This window comes from Myotis nattereri (genome assembly GCF_964212035.1).
Source record: "Myotis nattereri genome assembly, chromosome: 1".
Lineage (NCBI taxonomy): Eukaryota > Metazoa > Chordata > Mammalia > Chiroptera > Vespertilionidae > Myotis > Myotis nattereri.
In genome coordinates, this window is record NC_138075.1 from 137,977,159 (window position 1) to 138,000,804 (window position 23,646).

The window sequence follows — 23,646 nt, forward strand, 5'->3', positions numbered from 1 at the left end:
GTCGGGAGGGCAAGAGGGTGGGGTGCAGGGAGAGCCGCGGGAAGGTGGGTTGGGGCAGCCGAGGGAGGGGGAAGAGGAGGGACGCGGGAGGGTGGAGCGCGGGGCGGGAGGCGGGGACGCAGGGCGAGGCGGCGCGCGGGGCGGGACTGCGGCCGGCGTCATGGCGCTCCTCCTCCGCAGGCTGCGGCTGCTCTTCCGAGAGGCGCCTCCTCGGGCTGCGGGAGGCCGACCTGGTCGCCTGGTCCTCGGCGCCAGGACGGGACACGGGGACGCAGGTAGGACGCGGGCCTCGCGGGCCCCGCGCCGCCCCCCGTCTTTCGGGCTCTCCGTTTCACTCGCCGCGGCCTGGGTGCCTGGGCGCTGGCTCTGGAGCCGGCGAGGACACTGGCTGTCAAGTGGAGGGGCGGCCGGGGAGGCCCTGCGAACTGGCGGAAAGGTATAGAATCTGTACTGTCGATCCTCGCCCAGGACGCGCACACACGCCCCTTTCTTTTGCGCCACATCTCGGGCCCGGGAGCCCCTGACGCTCGTCGTGGCTGCGGCCGGAGCCGCGGTGGTGACGGCGCGCTCCCGTGCGGCGCGCCCGGGTCGGACCCCGGCCCCGCGTCCCGTGCTGGGCGCGCGTCTGGGAGCGGGCACTTCAGACCCCGGGTCCTGGGAAGGGGCTCCCTGCCCTGCTCTGTTTCTGGGTACGTTTCAGGACCCAGGGAAACAGCGGCCACTGACCCGTCCCCCCTAAACTGAGAGGCATGGTTGGTCAGGGGCTGAGGCGGACCGGGGAATGTGTGTATGTTTTTTTGCAGAATGCCTCTGGCGCCGCTGTCTCATCTGGGCGTCTTTGCATTTCACTCTTCAGTACGGAGTCCCCTGTATTTAAGATCTGTTTCCAGGCTTTTAGTGGCCCCGGAGGGTTGGCCTCCCGGCCATCTCTGGATCCACTTCTGTTCTGTGTCCACTGAAGACATTTAGAGATACCTAACGCCGCTGAAAATGCCCCCCGTCACTTGGAACTCTTTATTCCTGGAAGTTTTCAAAATGGAGTGTTATGGAATAGGAGCTGATCCAACATGACTTCCGGTTATGGCCTTCAGAACCCCACTAGTGCCTATAATTAGCCAATCTGACGAGATTTGTTGCCTGCCTGCTGTGGGCCAACCACTGGTTTGCTGAGAACCACCGGTGATGGGAACGTCATAACTGTAGGCTAGAGCTCGCCTTACTTCCCCTGCGGGCTGGTGGTTTCAGCAGAAACGTGCCCTTTATGAATGTAATTGGTGCTGTCGGAAACAGCCCACTAAGTTGCCTTTGGATCTGAAGTTCTTCAGCAACATTAAAATTTGGCCAGACACCAGTGGGTAACTAGAACTGTGAAACTTATCACACACCCGCCCCCCCCCCCCCCCAGGCGTTTATCCTAAGGAAGTTATTCTAGAGGACGAAGCTATATGCGCAAAGATGTTTTAAGAGCACTACTTTTAAGAACCAGAAACTGGCTATCACCTAAATGCCCACCAATTAAGGAATGCTTACATAAGCCATGAAAGTTCAGCAAACTATGAAGCACCCATTAAAAATGATTAACAGGTAATAAAGGGCTTCGGTGTGGACAGTATTCCTTACTGGCTGTGTCTTTGGGCACATCTTGAACTTGGTAAGCTTAAACCTGTTCTTCTATAAAATATGGATAATGACAATAATGGGGTTTTTGCACAGAACAAATGGGCAAAAATAATTTAAAATGCTTTATCACAATAATTGGCACTTAATAAGCACACAATAAATGGTAGTTATGCTTAATTAGTAAATGGGAAAGACAAAATGGGAAGATAAAAGTATAGTCCACATTTAACCTATGTTGTGGACTGGAAGATGGCTGGAGGGAAAGAGAAATGAGAAGACATTGAAACTGACAGGGGACTGTTCTCCAGAGGACTTCTGATAAACAAAAGGTTAGGCTCTTGTAATTTTGTCATCCAGATTGAGAAAGAGCAAATGGAAGAGGAAAGTTAGAAGTATTTGGAGAAAACAATCTGTTGTTTCAGGAAAGCGTTCTTCCTAGAGATACTCTGCTAGGAGGCTACCTGAGCCAAAGTTTAACATGGTCCAGTCACTGTGGTGGGAGAGAAGATTAAGTCTACAGATTAGACTGGTTTTTACCCCAGTTCCTAATAAGTTCTTTTAGTTTCAACAAGTAGTTATTGAAATGAGGCTGGCTCATGTGTGACAATTGGCAGTGTAGCACCTGTGGCCAGAAAGGTTAGCAAAACCCAAAGGAGGTAACCAGTGGGTAACCATATGAGCAAGAGTGTGTTTGCTTAAAGATGAGAAAGTCAAGGACCCCTTATGGAACATATGGCCAACAAGAAATCTAGCCTGTGCAAATCACACAGCACAGAGAGAGTAAGGAACCCAAGGGAATTTGAATTTACCAAAGCATAGATTAAGGCAGGTAGCCATCGAATCCAATAGCAGCAACAGCCCTAACTTTTTGGCAGTGAAAATAACAAGGGAATCTGAAAGACATGTGGGTCCTAAAGGAACCACACGAGGTGCAGGCGATGTGGACCGAGGACAGAAAACACCTGCACTCCTCTCATCACTGGTGGCCACAAGGCTTAACTTATTCACTTATTCCCAAGTGAGACCTTGCTGTGTGTTGTCTGTCCATGCACCTAAATTGCTGCTTGGTAAAGTAGCACAGATTTTACTCATAATGCAGTTTTTTTTTTCCAAACTTTAGTCATTTCCTAAAGCATAGTGTATTACTCTGCTCAGGCTGCCATAACAAAATACCATAGTCAGTGGCTGAAACAACAGAAATGTATTTCCTAACAGTTCTAGAGGCTGCAAGTCCAGGATCAAAGTGTGGAGCAGGGTTGGTTTCCCCTGAGGCCTGTCTCCTTCCTTTGCAGAGGGTTTTGTGTGTGTGTGTGTGTGTGTGTGTGTGTGTGTGTGTGTGTGTGTGTGTATGCGCGCGCGCGCGTGCACGCTTGGTTTAGGGCCCATCCTAATGGCCTCATTTTAACATAATCATCTCTTTAAAAGTCCTATCTCTAAATACGATTACATTCTGAGATACTGAGGATTGGGACATATGAAGTGTGTTTGCGGGTAAGGGGGGTTGCACCATTCAGTTCATAACACCTGGCTTAAACCGCTGCAAGTGATGCAGACCACCTATATCCTGCTCTGAGAGCACTCAACTGACCATTTGCCATTTGGCTATCAAGGCAGAGTCTATTTCCCCTTGAAACAGTCATCCACACTGGCAGATTGGCAACAAAACGTTGTGTAATTGGTGCTTGAATTTGTGCCTCCTCAACTAGTCTGAACATTGATACCCATCAATGAAACCTTTCCCACACAATTATAGCGTAAAAGGTACATATAGATAAGGATTAGAAGAGCCATGAAAAGTGTGGTTTCTTACTGTATTAGATGAAGGAGTAATTATTTTGTTTAAGAATTTATATATACATTTTAAACTAAAAACAATTAGGGCAGAGGAAGAAGGTGAGTGTCTGAAAGTAGGTAGGCACTCTTTAACAGGTGAAGTAAAATATGGAGCTAGGGGGGAGGGAGCTGGGAGCTCAAACAGGATTCATGCCTTAGGTTCAAAGCTGAAGCATGGGAATCCCACTGAACCTGGCCCTTCATGAATTCCCACTTTCCAATGTTAACTGTGAAATTGAACTGCAGGCTGAAAGACACTAAGGCAGTGATGGCGAACCATTTGAGCTCGGCGTGTCAGCATTTTGAAAAACCCTAACTTAACTCTGGTGCCGTGTCACATATAGGAATTTTTTGATATTTGCAACCATAGTAAAACAAAGATTTATATTTTTGATATTTATTTTATATATTTAAATGTCATTTAACAAAGAAAAATCAGCCAAAACAATGAGTTCACGTGTCACCTCTGGGTTTTCCTCCAATCCCATTCCACTCCCTCCCCAAAAAGACATAGGAAGATAATGGCAGCTTTACAGACTATAAATCCCCCAACCTTAATACCAAAAGTTGATCCTCTACTTAGCTATCCATAGAAATAATGCAAGATCTTTGCCAGAGCCAAGAATACATGTGGAGTGGCATGGCAGCACAGGTATTTGAAGGGAAAGGAGAGCTTTCATCAAGGTGCTCTGTTGCCCCTTTCCTTGGTGGATGTCAGTGATAGCCATGGTTCAGATTTCATAAATTCCTTTCTAGACCAGAGTTTATGCTCTAGAACAGTGGTTCTCAACCTGTGGGTCGCGACCCCTTTGGGGTCGAATGACCCTTTCACAGGGGTTGCCTAAGACCATCGGAAAACACATATATAACTACATATTGTTTTTGTGATTAATCACTATGCTTTAATTATGTTCAATTTGTAACAATGAAAATACATCCTGCATATCACATATTTACATTGTGACTCATAACAGTAGCAAAATTACAGTTATGAAGTAGCAACAAAAATAATTTTATGGTAGGGGGCCACCACAACATGAGGAACTGTATTAAAGGGTCGTGGCATTAGGAAGGTTGAGAACCACTGCTCTAGAAGCAGAAATCAAGACAGTCCATTCTCACTAGCAAAGCCTGTTTTAACTCTTTACAATTTTCCACCTTTTGGGGTGGCCTTTGTGTGACACGTCCCAGCTTAGATCACTCTGACACATTGGCACATTGGTCATCTCTTAGAATTTTGCCCTCGGATGAAGGCTTATAAAATGTAGTTATACCCATACATCTACCAGTCTCTTAAGTAGTCTACAATGGAATGCCTTTTACTTCCCTTATGCGTAAGCAAATAATTCACATCCATTAAAACTAGTTTTCATCCTATTTGCTCTTAAAATAGTAACAAAACAATTCTACCTGATAACCCAGCCTACAATGATTTTAAATGTTTCAACCATTCTGTTGGTAGTTTAAGCTTGCAGTGCTTTATAAAACTCCCATATTATTATCTTGAATAGTTATCTAAAGCTTATGTAGTTAGTAAATTTTTCTCAATTTAATTGTTTTCCATATTTGGTGTACTCAAAAAATAACTCCACAATTATCCCCGTTCTTTCCTAAATCATCAATTTATCATCTCGACGGAATTAGTCCCATCAACACACTAGAATACTGTAATTTTCTCATATTAAAATATGCTTTTGACCTGACTTTCCCTTCCAGCTTCCCCCAGACACAATCTTCCTTTCCCTCTTTCTTTTCTTTTATTCAATCTATTCCAATCAGATTCACCTACACTCCTCTTTTTCACATCACCAGTGATCTCCACATTGCTAAACTCAGTGGTCAATTATCATTCATCTCTTTCTTGATCTTTCAAAACAGTAGATTATGCCATTTTTCCTAAAATACTTAGTGCCCAGGACACCACATATCTCTCAGTTCCGTTCCATCTCTGTCCATTCCTCCCCATATCCTCAGCCCGCATGTTCGGAGTGCCTCAGAGTTTTAAGCCCTTGGGCCTCTCTATTCTGTCTATACTCATTGACTTGGGGCTTTAAATACATCTTAATGCTGAGGAGTCCCAAATGTACATCTCTACCTTGAGCCTCTCCCTGAACTCTAAATCCATATATATCCAACTGCCTGCCTGACCTCTCTATTTGAATATCTAATTGACATTGTTAAACCTACACCTAACACCAAGCTTCCACACCTGCTGCTTCTGTAGCCTTCCCCTTTGTCCAGTGCACGACCAAAGCCTTGGAGTAGTGACCTGTGACCCTTTTCTTCTTCTCATACTCCCTGTCTGACCCAGCAGCACATCTTCCTGCTCTGCCCAGAATGCTTCTAGTGTCTGACCACTCCAGGCACTACTGCTCCCACCCTGATCCCAGTCTCTTCCATCTCTCAGCCAGATCATTCGTTACCTTCATACTGATTTCCCAGCTTCAGCCTTTGCCCTGCTTCATTTTTTTTTTTTTAATATATGCCAGCCACTAATCCTTTTTAAATGTTAGGTCATGTTATGCCTCTGCTCATCTTCCAGTGACTTCCAAACTTACTCAGAATAAAAGCAAATGTCTTTACAAGTAGCCTTCAAGGCCCTAACTGATCTGGCTTCATTGCCTTTCTGTTCTCACTTCCACTAACCTTCTCTTGCTCACTCCACTCCAGTGCCTCTGGTCTCCTTGCTGTTCATCAGGCATGCCAGGCCCACCCCACCTGTTTTTCCTCTTGCCTACAGTGCTCTTCTTGTACATATTCCCATGGCATGTTTGTTCATTTCCTTTAAGTCATCTTCTTAATTAGGCCTTCTCTGACTACTCTATTGGAAATTGTGTGTGTATGTACATGTGCACATATATACACACACATAAATAAACGTATACACACATCCTCCCTCTCTGCTTGCCTTTGTGATTTTTGAAAAATCACCTAAAGGTCTATGTCCCTTACTTATTTAGTTAATTTTACCTCTACTCTCTAACGGCAGTGATTCTTATCTGTTTTCTTTACCCCTAAATCCCTAACATTTAGAATAGTATCTGGCATACAGTAGGTGTTCTATAAATATTTGTTGACTGAATGAATGAAGAAATGAATATTAAATGCCAAAGCACTACAGTATATACTAGGGACACATTGAACAAAGACAATTCTTTCAGATGTTCAGCTTCTAGTCTGGCTTCTACCTTACTGCTTTATAGACTCGGTAGACTTTATAGACACCCAGACAAATCAGCTTCCCATCATGGTGATTAAATAGTCCATAAAGGAAGAACACGGAGGAGGATCTTGCAGCCTAGACTTGGGGAAGGAGTGGCGGTGTTCAGGGAGGGTCTCCTGGAGAACTAACATATAAACTGAGACCAGAGATTGAAGTCCTCCAGTTTCTGGACCAGAATGCAAGGATCTGGGAAGTTTTCACTCCATCTTAACAACAAGTGAAAAGCTGGGCAAACCATGACAAGTTCTGGGGACTCAGAGGACTGCAGTTCAAAAGAACTGGAACATAGTGGAAGGGAGGAGTTGAAGGTGGTAACTAGGGCCAAATCACACAGGGCCTTGAAGTCACATTAATGGGTTTGGAATTTAACTTGAGTATATTATGTTGCATTGAACAGTTTGGGGCAGTGAGAAAAAGGAAGTGGTTAGGATAGGCAAGGGCATACGAATGAGACTTTTGTAATAATCTGTGCTGGAGAGAATGGTGGCCTGATGCAAGGTGGCAGCAGAAAAGGGAGAATGAACAGATCTAGAGTTACTTAGGAAGTAGGACCAACAGGGCTTGGTGCAAGCAAAAGGGAAGAATCATGGATCATGGCCTGGCTTTCTGGTTTAAATCATGGGGTGGATGAGCTAGAACATGTGAGAAGGGGAGCAGATTTGGGTTGGGGTGGGGGAGATACATAAAGGCCTTTTGTGCATGTTGTTTGAGATGGGACATCCTAGTAGAGATATCCAAGTGTCGATTATACAGGGTTGGCAAAAGTAGGTTTACAGTTGTTCAAATGGAAAAAGACCTGCAGATTATGATTATTATAATAGCTTTATTAACAAAAAAAATGTCACCTACAACTGTAAGCCTACTTTTGACCTCCCCTGTATATGGATCTGGAGCTCAGCAGAGAGATTGAGGATGGGGAGGAAAATATATTTGGGAGTCTCATGATGTAGGTGAGTCTTGAAGCTACCAGATGGATGAAACCACCCAGGAGGCAGGTGTGGAGGGATGACAGAAGAAAGCCTAGGATGGATAGATTCCTCTGAAGCGCATAAGATACGAGGGATGACAGAAGAAAGCCTAGGACGGATAGATTCCTCTGAAGCACACAAGATACCAGGGATGGCTAGAGGAAGGGGAGTTGAGTAAAGATACTGAAAGGGAGTCATCGGAGGCTCAAGAGAATTTGGTGTCATGGAAGCCAAAGGAATAGAATATACCCCAAAAGAAAGAATATCAAGTGTCAGTATTATTGAGAAGTAAAGGAGATAGGGATGAAGTGTTCCTAGGGACACTTCTTTTACTTAAAAGTCCTCAGTGAGCCGTCTGAGAACAGATTCAGTTCAGTTGGGGGGAGAGGGAGTTGCTTGGCGGGGGGGGGGGGGGGGGCGCGGGTGGTTCATGTGTCCCTAGTGCATCACACACTATGTCAGCTTGCCCTACTGTTGCTGATGCTAACTTGGCTTACTTGGTTAAGGTGGTGACTTCTTCATTTTTCCATTGTCAAGGAATATTTTCTTCCTTGTAATTAATATTTGACATCATATTTTTAAAATCTTTGACTATTCCATTCTTCAACAGTCTTTTACCTAGGGAGTTTGGAATCCCCTGATGATTCTTACTTGAATCAGTGATTATTTTAGTGATTGCAAAAATGGTGACTTAAACATTTTTATCATTCCTTCTGCATTTATTACTTGGCGTCCTGCCTGATAACTCTAAAAGCCACTGACCAGTAATTATTGTCACATAAATACATTTTGCTTTGCTTCCCAAGAGCTGGGTTCCTGAAAAATTACGTGTTAATGAGCTGTATTTCCATAGGGATAGAAGTAGTAAGATAGAAGCCAGAGAGAGTAGAAAGAACAAAATGTGAACAAAAACCATGAAGCATTAGAATAGATTATGGTGGGTCTCAGTTTCCCTTTCAGGAGTATATGCTATAGCAGTCTTTTTTTCCTCACAAAAAGGTTTTTTAATAAAGACCTCCCTTGCCAAACAAAGTCAGAGATATCTTTATAAGCCCGCAAGGGAAAGGAGTTTAATAATCCACTAGCTCGACGTTCTTTTCTCTCCAATCACTCAACTACTCCCAGATGTATCCTGACAGAAACTTCTCCTTTGAACATAAGTAATGGAAGAAGGATCAATTTCTACCCCTAGGTACCTGAGGAGAATTTATTTGGCATTATTTCATATTTCAGCTGCCTCTTTCACTTCTGTGCTCTAGGGGGACTAGAAAACTGGCTCTCTACTTATTACTCATTTCTTATTAAGCTAATGACTCAATTAAAGCATTTTGTACCAGAGCTTTCTGGTCCCTGGAGAATGAAGGAGTGGGCGCGGGGAAGGGACGGACTTGTTCTGCTGGGTGATAGTGCCCTTTGGGAGACAGGCTGAGGAAGAAAAGGTGATTATGCCCTTTTGTTTTAATAAAAAATAAATCTTATTTAACAATACAGGGTCTCTTACAAAGCATGAGCCATCTCTCACCAAGAGTGAGTGGCGAAAGAAGCTGACTCCCGAGCAGTTCTATGTCACCAGAGAAAAAGGAACTGAACCGGTAAGCTAAACGGACGGACAGTTTTCTGCTTGCAGGCCTGGAGGTCAGGATTGGGATAGACCTAATCACAAAACCTAACTCATCATCATCTACTCGACAGATCCGGCCCCTTCGTTGTTCTCAGGCCATTGCTGTCCACCAGTTGCAGAAACCAGACACCTTCCCTGGTTCATGTCACTGTCCACCCTCCATCTCTTCTGCCTCCCAAATTACCTCCCATTCACTCTCCTGCTGGCCACTGCTCTTGCTGCCATGCTGGCCCAGGTTCCCACCCTCTCTCGCTGCTCAGACTGTAGTAGCCTCCATCTGTTCTACTCAACAGCCATTCTTGTTCCTCATCTAGCCATTCCCCACACGGCCGCCAAAGATCTTTTCAAAACGCAAATCTGACCACATCGCTCCCCTGCTCAAAATCCTTCCATGGCTCCCACTGCTTTGAAGGCAAAGAGAAAAGTGTTTAAATAGATAACAAGGACCTAAGGGATCTGCCTACCTCCCATCCCCATCCTCAAATCCTGCCTTTTTACCTCTCAATCTCTGCACTTGAACCACACTGTCCTTTCACCTCTCAAATGCCCTGGGCTTACTTCTCCCCTATGGCCCTTGTACCCGTGTTCTCCTTTCTCATCACCTGCCCCCCCAATTCATTCAGACCTATATTTCAGCTCTCAGCCCATATTTCATTTCCTTAGAGAAGCCTTTTCTCAGCCCCAACCTGGGTTTGCTTTTAACAGCCCTTTTCCTTCATAGCATTGTCCATCATCGATGTATTCCTATCACATAACATGGTGTCTGGCAATAAAAAATAAATTTTCTGAATGTTAAATGACTGAAGACTAAGAGGTGGGAACATTATTTACACTGTATTCAACAATCGCACCTTTATTCATTTCCTGAGAGAACAGTCCTCAGTGGTTCCTCATGACAGTATCATTTTTACAGCCCTGCATTTCTTAACAAGTGGTCTGTCTTAGACCCAAATATGGGCACTGGAATATAATTATTGAACTTGTGATTAGATGCTTTCATTTGTGAAGCAGACCCCATAGAGGACCACAGCACAGTGGTTGTGCAAAGTTGTAGAGTATTTATATCTTTACCTTAGCAGTCCCTGCAAAAGTTCAAGTAGCTCTCTAATTCAGGGGTGGGCAAACTTTTTGACTCGAGGGCCACAATGGGTTCTTAAACTGGACCGGAGGGCTGGAACAAAAGCATGGATGGAGTGTTTGTGTGAACTAATATAAATTCAAAGTAAACATCATTACATAAAAGGGTACGGTCCTTTTTTTCAATAGTTTTATTCATTTCAAATGGGCCGGGCCCACGGGCCGTAGTTTGCCCACGGCTGCAGTCTAATTGCATGTGGCCTGATAATCATGGTCTCACCCTCAACTTCTCCTATGCTGCAGTCATAAGACAGGCCAGCAGATCCCAATAGATTTTCATGAAAGACTGGCATTTTTGAAAACTTCCTGTGGGCGGCATTTGAATAAATCCTTTACTGGGAAAGAGACTGTATTCACCATTATTGCAGATGGCTTAAGGGAGTCATATGTGGTGCTCTGTATAGTAGTGTATATTCCCAGAATAGTCTAAGCCAGCCCTGCTCTCAGGCGGAGTTTGGTAAGTATACAGAGCCTGGAGATGAGCTGCCAGATGTTTAGGAGAATAAATCTGTGAGATTCTCAGACAGATGGTACATTATATGCTGTGCATTTGGCCATTTTACAAAATGAGACTCATCCATTATTTTTAACTAATGTTATAAATCCTTTTCACTTGATCCATTGTCACATTTAACTTTTTAGAATTTAAGCTTTTGTTGGCTTCATGGGCCTAAGGAAAGAGAAGTAAAACATCTAAGCTTTCTATTTGGTGACTCAAAATTAACAATGAGTTCCACGTGTTTTTATTGGGCAGCAGTAATGTGCCAGCACTCTGCTAGGTATGGTGAAGGAGTTTACAGCGTGGTTGAGCAATAACTAAAAGTCAGATATCAATAGAAGGTTGGCTTTATGCAGGCCTCTGTCTGCCCCCCAGATCTGCTCTCCACTTGCTTTACCTGCTCTGAGCCCTGAGAAGAGTAACCATCTCCCTTGCCCTCTGGCTACTGATTGAGTTTGACCAATGGGAGTTGCCAGGAGATCAGATGGCAGAATAGAGAGGTCGGGAACCACAGTCTTCCCTAGAACTGTGTTCCTCTAGTATGAACAATTGAGATGGAAGCTGAGTGTAGCCCTAAGAAAGAGCTAGGGCTGTATGAAATTGGGGAAGGGAGAGGGAGACATTAGGAAATCAGGCAGGGAGGTAGCTCAGAGATGTCATTTCATCTACTATGTTAGCTGGGGCTTCCTGTTTATTTCAATTTTTTAAAAGGTGTATTACCTGCCACTTTCTCAGTCCAGATTGCAGCTTCACAGGCAGCCTTCGCCTACAGCTGCTGTGTCACAGGTTCTGCTAACTGCCCCCGCCTTTGCCCAACAGGCCTAGGTGGGGCAGTGTGTTCTTATGGTCATTGGCCCAGGGGTGCTTACCCTCCCTTGTTGATTTCCATTCGCCTTGTGGAAATAGTTTGTGACTAGTTCTGTATTAAATTATCTGCAAATCATCCCTTTTCAGGGTGTGATCTGTTTCCAACAGGTATGTTGTATTGACAAGATCAAAGAAAGGAGAACTCCCATTGGTCCAGATAGTCTGTCTTAGTCAGTTTGAGCTGCTGTAGCGAATACTATGGACTGGAGGGCGTAGACAACAAACATTTATTTCTCACTGTTCTGGAGGCTAGAAAGTCCAAGATCGAGGAGACGGCAAGTCAATGACTGGAGAAAGCTTTCCTCCTGGTTTACAGATGGCCGCCGTCTTGCTGTGTCCTCACATGATGGAGAAAGAGAACGGTTTCCCTCTTGTGTCTCTTCTTACAACGGCACCATCCCATTCATGAGGGCTCCACCCTCATGACCTAGTCACCTTCCAAAGGTCCCACCCCCAAATACCATCACATTGGGGATTAGGCTTCTACAAACATTCCGTCCATAGCACAGACCTTGAAAACCCCAGGGGTATCTTGAGAGTCATGCCATCTCTGACTCTGCCCCCTTCCCCATACAGTCGTTCAGTTCTCTCTTCGAAATAATTCTTGAATTTATCCTCTTCTTTTCATTGCCACTGCTCCTGCCACAGCTAAATACAGGCCTGTGTTAGTGGCTGTGTGGTTATTCTTTGCCTCCGTGTGTTCTTCCCCTGCTCCAACCCCTTCTTCATATGCACACTTGGTGTGCGCACCCCATTTAAGTCTCCACTGGGCACATATTAGGTTTCCAAGTATGAACATGAGTATGAACAATTGAGATGGAAACTGAGTTTAGCCCTAAATAAGAGCTATGGTTCATATGAAATTGGGGAAGGGGGAGGGAGACATCAGGAAATCAGGCAAGGGGGCAGCTCGGAGATGTCATTTCATCTAATATGTCAGCTGGAGCTCCCTTTTTATTTCATTTTTTTTAAACTATAATACCAGTTCTTTGTTACTTTCTCTGTCCGGCTGGCCCCTGTAATGATGCAGACAAAATTATATTTTTAATGTTATCAGGTTGTCTGGATCCTATGAGTAGGTTTTTTCTGGATCGGCTTTAGAATTGGGAGCCCTTGGGCTCGTGTTTCTCATCAGCCCCTGTGGGAGGTATGTGAAACTTCCTCCTCATGATAGATGCTCATTCATACCAATGTTGGGAGCAAGTGTTCAGGGGGATGGGCCATAGAGCCACCAGCTCACTACTGTTCAGATTTCTTCAGCTACGTTTAGGGTCTTTAAAGAGGGAAAACATCCAAGTGTGACCAGATGGTAGGCTCAGTAGGTTAATTTGAAACCGTCCGTTATTTAGCTCCCTGGAAATGTGCTGTTAATACCACTCCAGGGAATTTGAATGTTTAACCTGTGAACTTGTTGAGTTGAGAAATCGAGAGTGTCCAGAAGAGTCCAACATATTTCCTGAGTCAGTTCGGTGGCTCAGTGAGCCATTCTGTACTTCCGCTTCTCTTCCATCCCATAAAATGAGACAGTGGTTCATAGTTGGCTAGTGAAAGGGTTACTTTTTCTTTAATTTTCTTTGACAAAAAGAATTGGACAAAAATTGTCTTTTTTTTTTTAAACCAGTGAGATTCGGTTTGTAAAATAACATTTAATAAAACATTGACTCAGCCCACTCATTGCTTCAAGTCTCTGTGTTCCTCTTAATCTTTGAAAACCTGCAAATTCTGAAGCCGCAGTGAGCATAGTAATTCCATCTAAGTCGTCACTTAGGCACGGGAAGAACTTAACTCATTATTTAACATTTATTAAGTATGCAGTGTCCTGAACACTATGTGAAGCATATTAAAGGCATGATCTTGATCTCACTGAGCGATACTTTTTATGTAATTATATTCTGTCTTTAATTGGAGATTTCAAAGCGTTTTCGACAGAAAGCTAGATTCCTGTTGTATTGACTCTCTTCAAATGGAGACTGAAATCCTACACAATCCAGAGGACTGTTCTCTCCCCTTTTCATGGACTTTGATGTTCCCGGAGGAAAGGTGCTATGTAAATACAGGGCATGATGAATGGCCTAATTTGAATATTTGGCACATTGAAGTCTGGGTTGTAAAGAAGCCCACAGGCTGCTTCATTGGGTGTGTGGTAATCTTCTCTCTGGTGATATTTGCACTTTGTCAAATTAGTACCAAAAGTCCTTTATTTGGGGACTTCATCTTGAATTTAAATCTATTGTATTATCTCCTGTTGGTGTTATGAGAAACCTAACATGCTGTATCGGATTGACTTTCAGCCTTTCAGTGGGATCTACCTGAATAACAAGGCACCAGGAATGTATCACTGTGTGTGCTGTGACAGCCCGCTCTTCAGGTGAGATCAAAGACCAAGCGATTCTGAAGGATAACAGACTTCTAAGCTCTGCCTCATTTGAGGCCTTGGATAAAAATGCACTCATGTTGTTTTTAATTGTCCTTCTCATCTGGCATGGTTGCTATAAGGAGAGCTATTTGTATAAGATACTTGCTTGTCTTAATTATTTCTAGCATTTAGAGCAGTAAACAAGACTTCTTAGCCTATATTCTTTCTTTCTGTATCCTCAAGAAATAGCAAGATAAATAAGTCTTGGTGGGCACCTTCAGAGAAAGCTATTAGTAGTTTTTCCTGGGAAAGTATTTAAAGAAATCTAAACCATAATAGCATTTGCTTGGCCATGTGATTAAAACTGTATCTCTCCCAGGGAAAATGGGTTTATAATTAAATTTAGGAAATGTAGAATTTTATGAGGACAGATTCCCCACAATGCTTGACAGTAGTGAATACCATCCCTCCTCTATGTAGCTGAAAGTAAATTTAATTGTCCCTTGATTTCAAAGCCTCGTTTAAGTCAATCAGGATCTGAAATCTCTCAACAAAGACTTTTTTGTTTAGACATGCAGGAAACAGTCTAAAAAAAGAAGACTCAATGGAGAAGAAAGGAAAACATCTTTGAAGTCTTGTTTTTCAGAACTTCAAAGATGTTGTTTTCTTTTTGCATCAACGCTAAATTGGTTTAGAATAAAATATAAATCAAGCCAGTTCTGTGAGTCTTCCATTAGGCAGTGCTTCATTCTGTCCTTTGGCTTTGAGCAGACTGGGTTTTCCTGCTAATGGGAGCTGAATTGGGAAAGCCAGACCCGCCTTCAAGAATGAGGAACAATTAAGATTGATTTTCCTTCATGCTCATGGTAGGCAGGCCTTTGCCTGGTTTCATTCCTTCTGTCAGTAGCCGGTGAGGAGATGTCTAAGATGGCAGTCAGCCTGGGATGGCCTGGGACAAAGGTTAATTTTGACACAGTAAAATGTGCGTATTCTGAGACATTAATTATGCCATGACCTTTAGTCCCATTAAAGAGGAGGAGTAGGACCTTGAGAGGGCCAACCTGCTTTAAGCCAAAGAACCATGTTGTAAAAGTATCAAGGACTGCTTTGTTACTGTATGGAAAAGACAGATGTTCTGTTTCTGTCTTTGGACTGTGAAGACAAAAGGTTATTATTATTATTATTATTTTGTTGTTAATCCTCACTTGAGATATTTTTTTTGTTGATTTTTAGAGTGAGTAGAAGGGAGGGGGAAAGACAGGAAAAAGAACAGTGTGATAGAGCTACATTGACTGGTTGCTTCCCACACATGCCCCGAGGGCCGGGGATGGAACCTGCAACCTGGACTGGAATCCAACCCAAGATCCTTTAGCCATGGGCTGACATTCTAGCCATTGAGCCAAACTGGCCAGAGTGAAGACAAAAGATTAGAAGCCATCCTTGTAAGAACATTCTCCTCCCCCTTCTCTGCCTCTTCCTCCTCCTCCTTCTCCTCTCCCTCCTCTCCCTCCTCCTCCCCCTCTTCTTCATTGGTGATCTAGTTTGTGCAGGAGTAAAGTTGAGACCTTCTTCCTATACAGTGCCTGCCATCCACTCACCACATAGTTCAGGCATTGGACTCACAGAATGTTGGATCCGGGAGGATCCAAGAGACCAGAGCAGAAAGCTCTGTCCAGTAGAACTTTCTGATGCAAATGTTCTATATCTGTTCCATCCAATATGGTAGCTACTAATCCCATATAGCTATTGAGCACTTGAATGTGGCTAATGCCACTGAAAACCAGAACATTTTATTTTATTTTATTTTAATTAACTGATAAGGCCACGTGTGGCCAGGCTACTGTATTATCACAGTGGTAGTCTAAGTTAAGGAAGTTGAATGACCAGCCCCAGGTCACTAAGGTAGTGAAGCAGCCAGGACTAACAAGCCAGCCAATTCTCCAAAAGCGTGTTTACCAGGTGGCCAGTTTCCTGAACTGCCAGTTCACCAACTATATTTGTTTCTTTTCAATCACTTAATTTTAATTGAAAAGTTTTTCTTTTTTTTAAGGACTTTTGAGTTTGTTTCTGTTCCATTTTCCTGCTGCGGCCAAGACTAAGAGAAATAAGAATAGATTCATAAGAATCATTTAGGTTCCAGAATATACTCTTTAAAGATACATGTGTTTATAGTGTAGCAGAGTGGATAAGGCTGCCAAGATGTACATCCTGGCTCCATTACCCTATGATTGTGGGCAAGCTTCTTAACCTCTCTGTGCCTCAACTTGCTCACCTGTAAAATGAGTGTGGTAGCAGTACTGAATGTATAAGGTTGTTGGGAGGATTAACTGAGTTATGAGTTAAGACATGCAAGAGCATCAGAGCAACGCCTCACACATGCCAAGCACTCAATACTAGCAGCAGCGTTGGCAGTGAAAGAGATAGATCCTTTTTGGGCTGTCTGCATGAGTGTATCTGATAATGAGGCATTCTTGAGAATGTATTCTGATTAGTGAGAATCTATAAATGAAGACTATCTTTTTTTGAAGACTATATTCTTGAACATGCTTCCCACTTAAGAAGCTAGTCTTGGGAATTATTCTTGTTTTGCCTCTCATTTCCCCCTCTCTCTGTCCCCAGTTACCAGCCCTAATAATAGGGAGTAGGGGTAGAGAAAAATACACATTCCTTCAAATGCTTGTACAGAGTCAAAAGAAGGTGAAAAGACGGTCAACCACAGCTAAATAGCAAAGAGTCGAGTGGATGTGGGACCCCTGCCTCTAGGTGGATGGGTTCGTTGCTGCCTGCAGACTTGCCTTCACATGGAACCAATATGGTGCAGGTTCTGCTGATTCTCCAAAGCAGAGACCTTTACATCAGGGTTTCCCAGGGTCAGGAACACTCCCCTGGGGACTCCACATTGCCACGTGGTGGCTTTGCCCCCTCCCTGCTCCCTCCGTTCACCTTCCTTCTCCGTCCCTCCAGACACCCATTTTGGAAGTGTTTACTGAAATCTACTGTGGTCATACTTCATGGTCATAAATCTTAGACGAAAACAGAGCCTGATACTAGTTCCCTTTTTTTAAATCCTCACGTGAGGATATTTTTTCCATTGCTTTTCAGAGAGAGGAGAAGGGAGAGGGGAGGGAGGGAGAGAAGCATCAGTGTGAGACAGACACATCGATTGGTTGCCTCCTGCATGCACCACACCCTGACCGGAGTAGGAAGCAACCCCGCAACCCAGGTATATGCCCTTGACTGGGAAGTGAGCCTATGGCCCTTCAGTTCACAGACTGGCGCTCTAACCGTCGAGCACACTGGCCAGTTCCCTTTTTATGTAACGTCTGATGTCCTACATGTTACCAGTAACTAACATTGTTTAAAACCCCCTTTTCAAAAATTTTAATTCTTTCAAGTTAACTGAAATTTTTCTAAGATACTACTAGGGTTGTCAGTTATCACCAGATGCCTGTGCTATTGGCTTGGAGGCTATAGAATTTTCAGAGATGAATAATAAATGAAAGAGTGTATGAGAAGAAATGGTCCAGAGTGGTTTTAGTTTTTCAAGGGTGGGCCTTATAATCTGCTAATTATTTCAATATGTATATTAGAATTCTAATTGGCCTTAATATTTAGGTTCTTACTCTTAAATTATATATGATGGCCCTCTCTTATTACTTGGCAAAATCTCCAGATTCTGTTAATTGCATCAGTAAAGGTTTATTGTTTCCCATAAAATATTTTAAATGACTTTTCATTAGTTTTAGATTCATTCACTAAAAAAATTTATTGTATTCATAATTCTCCACTGAAATTCCTTTAATAATCACTAGTTTATATATAATGTTGAGAGTTGAAAGGATATGTTTAAAAGATACTTGAGATGTTTTTCCCTGGGCCAGAGTGGCATGGATGAATATTTTTGAACCCTTACGAAAGGATTGTAAAGAACCCAACCTGAATATGCAGACACTTCTAATTGGACCCCCACCTGTTCAAATGTCATGGATAATAATGATGATATTAAAAAAATACTAGCTACTGACTTATGTACATATGTCTGACACTATGCTATACAGAAAATATCTCAGCTAGTCCTCTCAGTAACTCTGGGAGGTAATGATGCCATCACTGATCTATTGATTAGGATGCTAGGCTTTAAAAATTAAATAACTTGCCAAGATCACATAGATATAACAGGCAGAGTCTGGATTTGCACCCAGGTCTTTCAGAAAACAAAGCCCTTAACTCCTCAGAGTCATACCTGTGGTTCTCAAAGCCTGTCTGAGGGCCCCAGGAATTCCTGGGACTCTTTTATGGGACCTCTCAGGTCCTCTCTTTTCTAACTACATATTTGCAAGGCCACACCTTCTTCCTACACTTCACTCAGAACAACACTGCAGCAGGTTGAATGCAGAAGCCCATATAAAGGTTCAGTTGCCTTTAGGTAAGCTGGACATTAAAGAGATTTGCAGCCCTAACTGGTTTGGCTCAGTGGATAAAGGGTCGGCCTGCAGACTGAAGGGTCCCATGTTCGATTCCAGTCAAGGGCATGTACCTTGGTTGCGGGCACATCCCCAGTAGGGGGTGTGCAGGAGGCAGATGATCGATGTTTCTTTTTCATCGATGTTTCTAACTCTATCCCTTTCCCTTCCTCTTTGTAAAAAATCAATAAAATATATTTTTTTAAAAAAGGTTTGCGGAATTGTAAAGCAATGCAACTCTTCTCACTAAATGTTTGTTTCATTATGGAAAATATAACCATCATAAAAATGTTATTTATATTATGTAATGAATTCATTGTTTTTTAAAATAATGCATGCATATTTTTAAAATTCTGTTTTTATAATTTGTCAAATATTGATACATATAACTCATGTAAACAAAAGCTCTCAGCAATCCTCAATAATTTTTTAGTATTAAAGGTTCCTGAGACCAGAATGTTGGAAAATCACTGCATTATATTAGACTAGAGGCCCAGTGCACAAAATTTGTGCACTACGGTGGGGTGTCCCTCAGCCCAGCCTGCACCCTCTCCAATCTAGGACCCCTCAGGGAATGTCAGACTGCCAGCAATCCGGGACTGCTGGCTCCCAACCGCTCACATGCCTGCCTGCCTGATCACTCCCTAACCACTCCCCTGCCAGCCTGATTGATGCCTAACTGCTCCCCTGCCAGCCCAATCGCCCCCAACTGCCCTCCCCTGCCAGTCCTGTCACCCCCAAATGCCCTCCCCTGCCAGCCTGTTCGCCCCAGCTGCCCTCCCCTGCCGGCCATCTTGTTGCTGTGGAAGCCGCCATCTTTGAGGGCAGGGCAGTCAATTAGCATATTCCCTCCTTATTGGCTGTGGGTGCCACCATCTTTGTGATGGCATGGAAGTCAATTAGCATACTCCCTCTTTATTAGGTAGGATGTTTCTGCTGGGAATCATGCTCTAAATCAGCGGTTCTCAACCTGTGGGTCGTGACCCCTTTGGTGGTTGAATGACCCTTTCACAGGGGTCGCCTAAGACCATCCTGCATATGAGATATTTACATTACGATTCATAACAGTAGCAACATTACAGTTATGAAGTAGCAACAAAAATAATTTTATGGTTGGGTCACAACATGAGGAACTGTATTTAAAGGGCCAGAAGGTTGAGAACCACTGCTCTAAACTGAACTTCCTTCCCTATTCATAGAATAGAGCAGGGGTCGGCAACCTTTTTGTGAGTGCATGCCAAAACCAGCAAAATCTCTGACTCAAAATTCTTCTGTGTGCCAACCCTAATTTTTTGAGAACATGTTAGGCCTACTTGATATCTCTTAAGGTGTACATATGTGAAGAACCTTGAAGAAATAATAAAATTCATTCGAGGGACAAAAACACAGTATATGATGATGAAAAATACATTTATTTTTTAATGTATACATGTACACTGATAGTCCGACAGAAAACTTTATGACTCCGTTTGATATTATCAGTGGGACTTTTGCTGCTGCATCACTGATGACAGAGATTTTACATCAGGTTTATATTTCGTGACCTTCAGAGATATGCATGAGCTACTACTTACATCCATCAGACTACTCCTATTACAAGACTTAACAAAATTCATCATCGAGAACAAAGATTCACAAGTGTATGTGGATGAAAACATGGAGAGTAACGCTGTTGCAAAGTTTTTTAAACAGAAAAAATTTTCTGGAATGGCATTCCAAGTCCTCAGTAGCTCGTTTTCAACACTATTGAAATTGCTCTTCCCCTCTCTCGTCAATCCATGTCTATGGTCTTTAAGATAACTTGTTATGTAAAATTATTTATTTATCTAAGATGCACCTACACTGAATTTATCTGAAAAATAAAAAAGTCGATATTAAGAAACAATTGTAAATGGAAGATTATAAGAGAGGGTTTCGCGTGCCAGCAAAAGTTACTGGCGTGCCATGTTTGGCACGTGTGCCAGGGGTTGCCCACCCTTGGTCTAGAGATTTCATTTGCCAGATTTTTCTTTTCACTTTGCTCAGCTTTTTTTTTTTTTTTCAATATTTATGATTCATTTCTTCTCATTTTTCCTTAGAGCCATCTCACTGCCATTTAAAATTTAAATATCTACTTTCCTGGCACTATTTAAGGGAGCTTCTATTTTAAAGCACTTAGAGAGGAGGCAGGTCTTAGGTGGGCAGATTATTTGCTGCCTCCTCTTGCCTCCCCAGCCTTCAGCACCCCTGGTCCTTGTGGGACTCCCCCGAGGATCAGCTTCACTGCAGTGACTGACTCAGCGCGACCAGGCTTATTTATTAATAAGAATAGTCATAGTGAACGTTCTTTCATAAGCACATTCCATATGCTCCGCAAAGTAGCTCTTTGAATTCTCAAAACACCTCCATAAGGTGGGTCTTAACCCCCTTTTGCAGATGAGGACACTAAGGCTGAAAGGGAAGCAGCCTGCCCAGTTCCGCACAGCTGCGCAGTGGCAGGGTCAGCGCGTGGGTCCTCGCAGGCGGCCAGGTCTCTGTGCTGAGATCACCCAGAGTTTCTGGTGCAGAAAGTGGCTGCTTCATCAGACCTCGCGCTTCTCTGACAGGCCGAGCTCAACGCGCCCTCCTTCAGCCGCTGCTATTTCACTTCGATTTCCCCCTTTTCTACCTTTACAACACATGGATTTAATCTGTTTCTGAGTATGCAGCACAATCCACAAAGCTCCTTGTTGGACACTGAGAAACCGTTAACACCAAAGAAACACTGAAGGGACAATGTTTTTAATGGTGAAGGCGCAGTGGGCAAAATCCCTGTGGAATTGCCACATCACCCGCCATGGGACCTGGCAGAGGAGGGAGGGACTCGGATCTGCTCAGTAGAAAAATGAGTCGGGGCCTAAAATGCTCTTTGGGTGCTAATAACGGTAGCGTTGGGAATGTCTTCCTCAGTTCTGAGAAAAAGTACTGCTCCGGCACTGGGTGGCCTTCGTTTTCTGAGGCCCACGGTGCGCCTGGCTCTGATGAAAGCAACACAGGAATCCTGAGACGTGGGGACACCTCACTGGGAGCAGCTCGCACAGAGGTTGTCTGCAAGCAGGTGAGTTTCTTTGCGTTGTCTGTCGGGTTTTCCCTGGTGCTGTCCCAAGTGCCACAAAGAGCTCTCTTGTCCTTGGCAAGCCTCGTTGCCCCTGAAGCACATGGGGTTTCTACTCCTGCAGCTTCCGCTCCCTCCCTCCCCTCATTCTGGGCGGTGCAGAGAAGAGAAAGAGCCTTCCTCCCACCCCCTAAGAAGCCTGTCCTGGGTCTAGCCTTTCAGAGCTGAGAGCAGAGTCAGGATCAGAAAGAAAGAGTTGGCCCTAACATTCTTTAGAACTGTGGCTCTCAACCTTCCTAATGCCGCCACCCTTTAATACAGTTCCTCATGTTGTGGTGACCCCCAATTTCATTGTTACAAATTGAACATAATTAAAGCATAGTGATTAATCACAAAAACAATATGTAATTATATGTGTGTTTTCCGATGGTCTTAGGCGACCCCTGTGAAAGGGTCGTTCGACCCCCAAAGGGGTCACGACCCACAGGTTGAGAACCGCTGCTTTAGAACAAGGACAGGCAGCAAAGGCCTCGTGTGCGTGGCATCTCCCCACCTTCTTCCCCACTTGGCCGTGTGTCATGGACAGAGTGACACGACAGGTGACATCAGCGCACTCTTCCCTCTGTGAGCTTGGTAGGAGAGCGCGCCCCAATCCAGACAGCAGATTCATTTCGATATGCTTGTGTGCTCAAATGTTCTGGTGGTGTAAAACTCCAGAGGCAAGCAGATAAGTAGAACATAGTTTTATCCTTAATAAAAAAAATAATACTCTGGCCACAACCACATTATTGAGTACTTACCCAGGCTTTATATGCATTTTATCAATTAATCGTCAACAGCTCTCTTAAATAGGTACATTTATTCCTATTTTATGGATGAGTAAATCGAGGCCTAAGTTCAATAACTTGCTCATATTCTCTTTGATAAAACTGAGAGCAATTTACCACTTCTGTGCTCTGCCTACTTTCATTTCTTAATCAGATTCAATGGACTTTCCCCCGCACAGATGTTGAGCACTGGGTGGCCCCGTGGGGTTCATCTGACTACTTTTACGTAAAGATCTCTTTCTCGGTGGAGAAATGACAGAGGCTTCTCTCCTTTGCAGTGTGAAGCTCACCTCGGCCATGTGTTTCCTGATGGACCTGGGCCTGCTGGTCAGAGGTTTTGCATCAACAGTGTGGCCCTGAAGTTCAAACCAGGGCAACCCTGACGCTCTCCAGGAGTCCCTTTCCCTTGCCACTCCTTCACTTACACCCTCAATTTTCAAAATTCCTGTGACTGACTTGTTTAATTTAATACTAAACTGGGCTACATTTGCTGCTGGCACCAAGCAAGTCACAACTTCTCTAATATATTTATCTGGAATGAACTCGTCCCTGATTCCTGCTCTGACTGAGGAATTTCACAGAATGACAAAAGGGCAGCCATTTCCAGCCACTGACTTCTGTAGGCTTTGCCTGGGATGCGAGGGCATGACTCTTAGGAGGCTAATGGACTGTAAGCCCAAAAATTCCTACAAAACTACCCTGAACTGTCCATTGCAGTTAAGTCCTTCATGGATGTATATACATGAGGTATTGAGTGAAAAAGTGGAAGGAAAATAAGGGATTAATCAATCCAGCATTGAAAGAAGTACCCAGGAGTAGGATTGTGGAGGAGCTGTGATTTGGGAGGCACCTATGGTGATGGATGGAGTGCATGACTCTTTCAGAATTTTGGAATGATTGAACATTCTAGTTCCAACCTTTTGACCCTCAAATAAGTTCCAATGGGAGCTTGTTAGATTTCAGCAATAGTGAGTAAAAGTGCCTACTGAACTTTTAAATGTTCAAATAAAAACCAACATTTGTTCGCCTTTTGTCTAAGTCTGTGAATTTGCTCTTTTATTAAAAAATGACTAAATCAAATGCCAAAAAATAATTAAATTACACGGTCATAGCATTTGTTTATACTAACACAAGTGGCAACTAAAGTGTTTTATAAATT

At 43.5% G+C, this 23,646-nt stretch overlaps 1 protein-coding gene across 1 annotated transcript; it reads left to right on the top strand.

Annotated features, from left to right (window-relative positions):
• On the top strand, positions 1-23,646 carry MSRB2 (methionine sulfoxide reductase B2). Its single transcript, XM_081104017.1, has 5 exons — positions 1-275; positions 9,136-9,236; positions 14,060-14,136; positions 21,516-21,663; positions 22,766-23,646. Exons 1-5 carry the CDS (start codon positions 161-163, stop codon positions 22,868-22,870), a joined length of 546 nt encoding a protein of 181 aa, XP_080960143.1. The 5' UTR covers positions 1-160; the 3' UTR covers positions 22,871-23,646.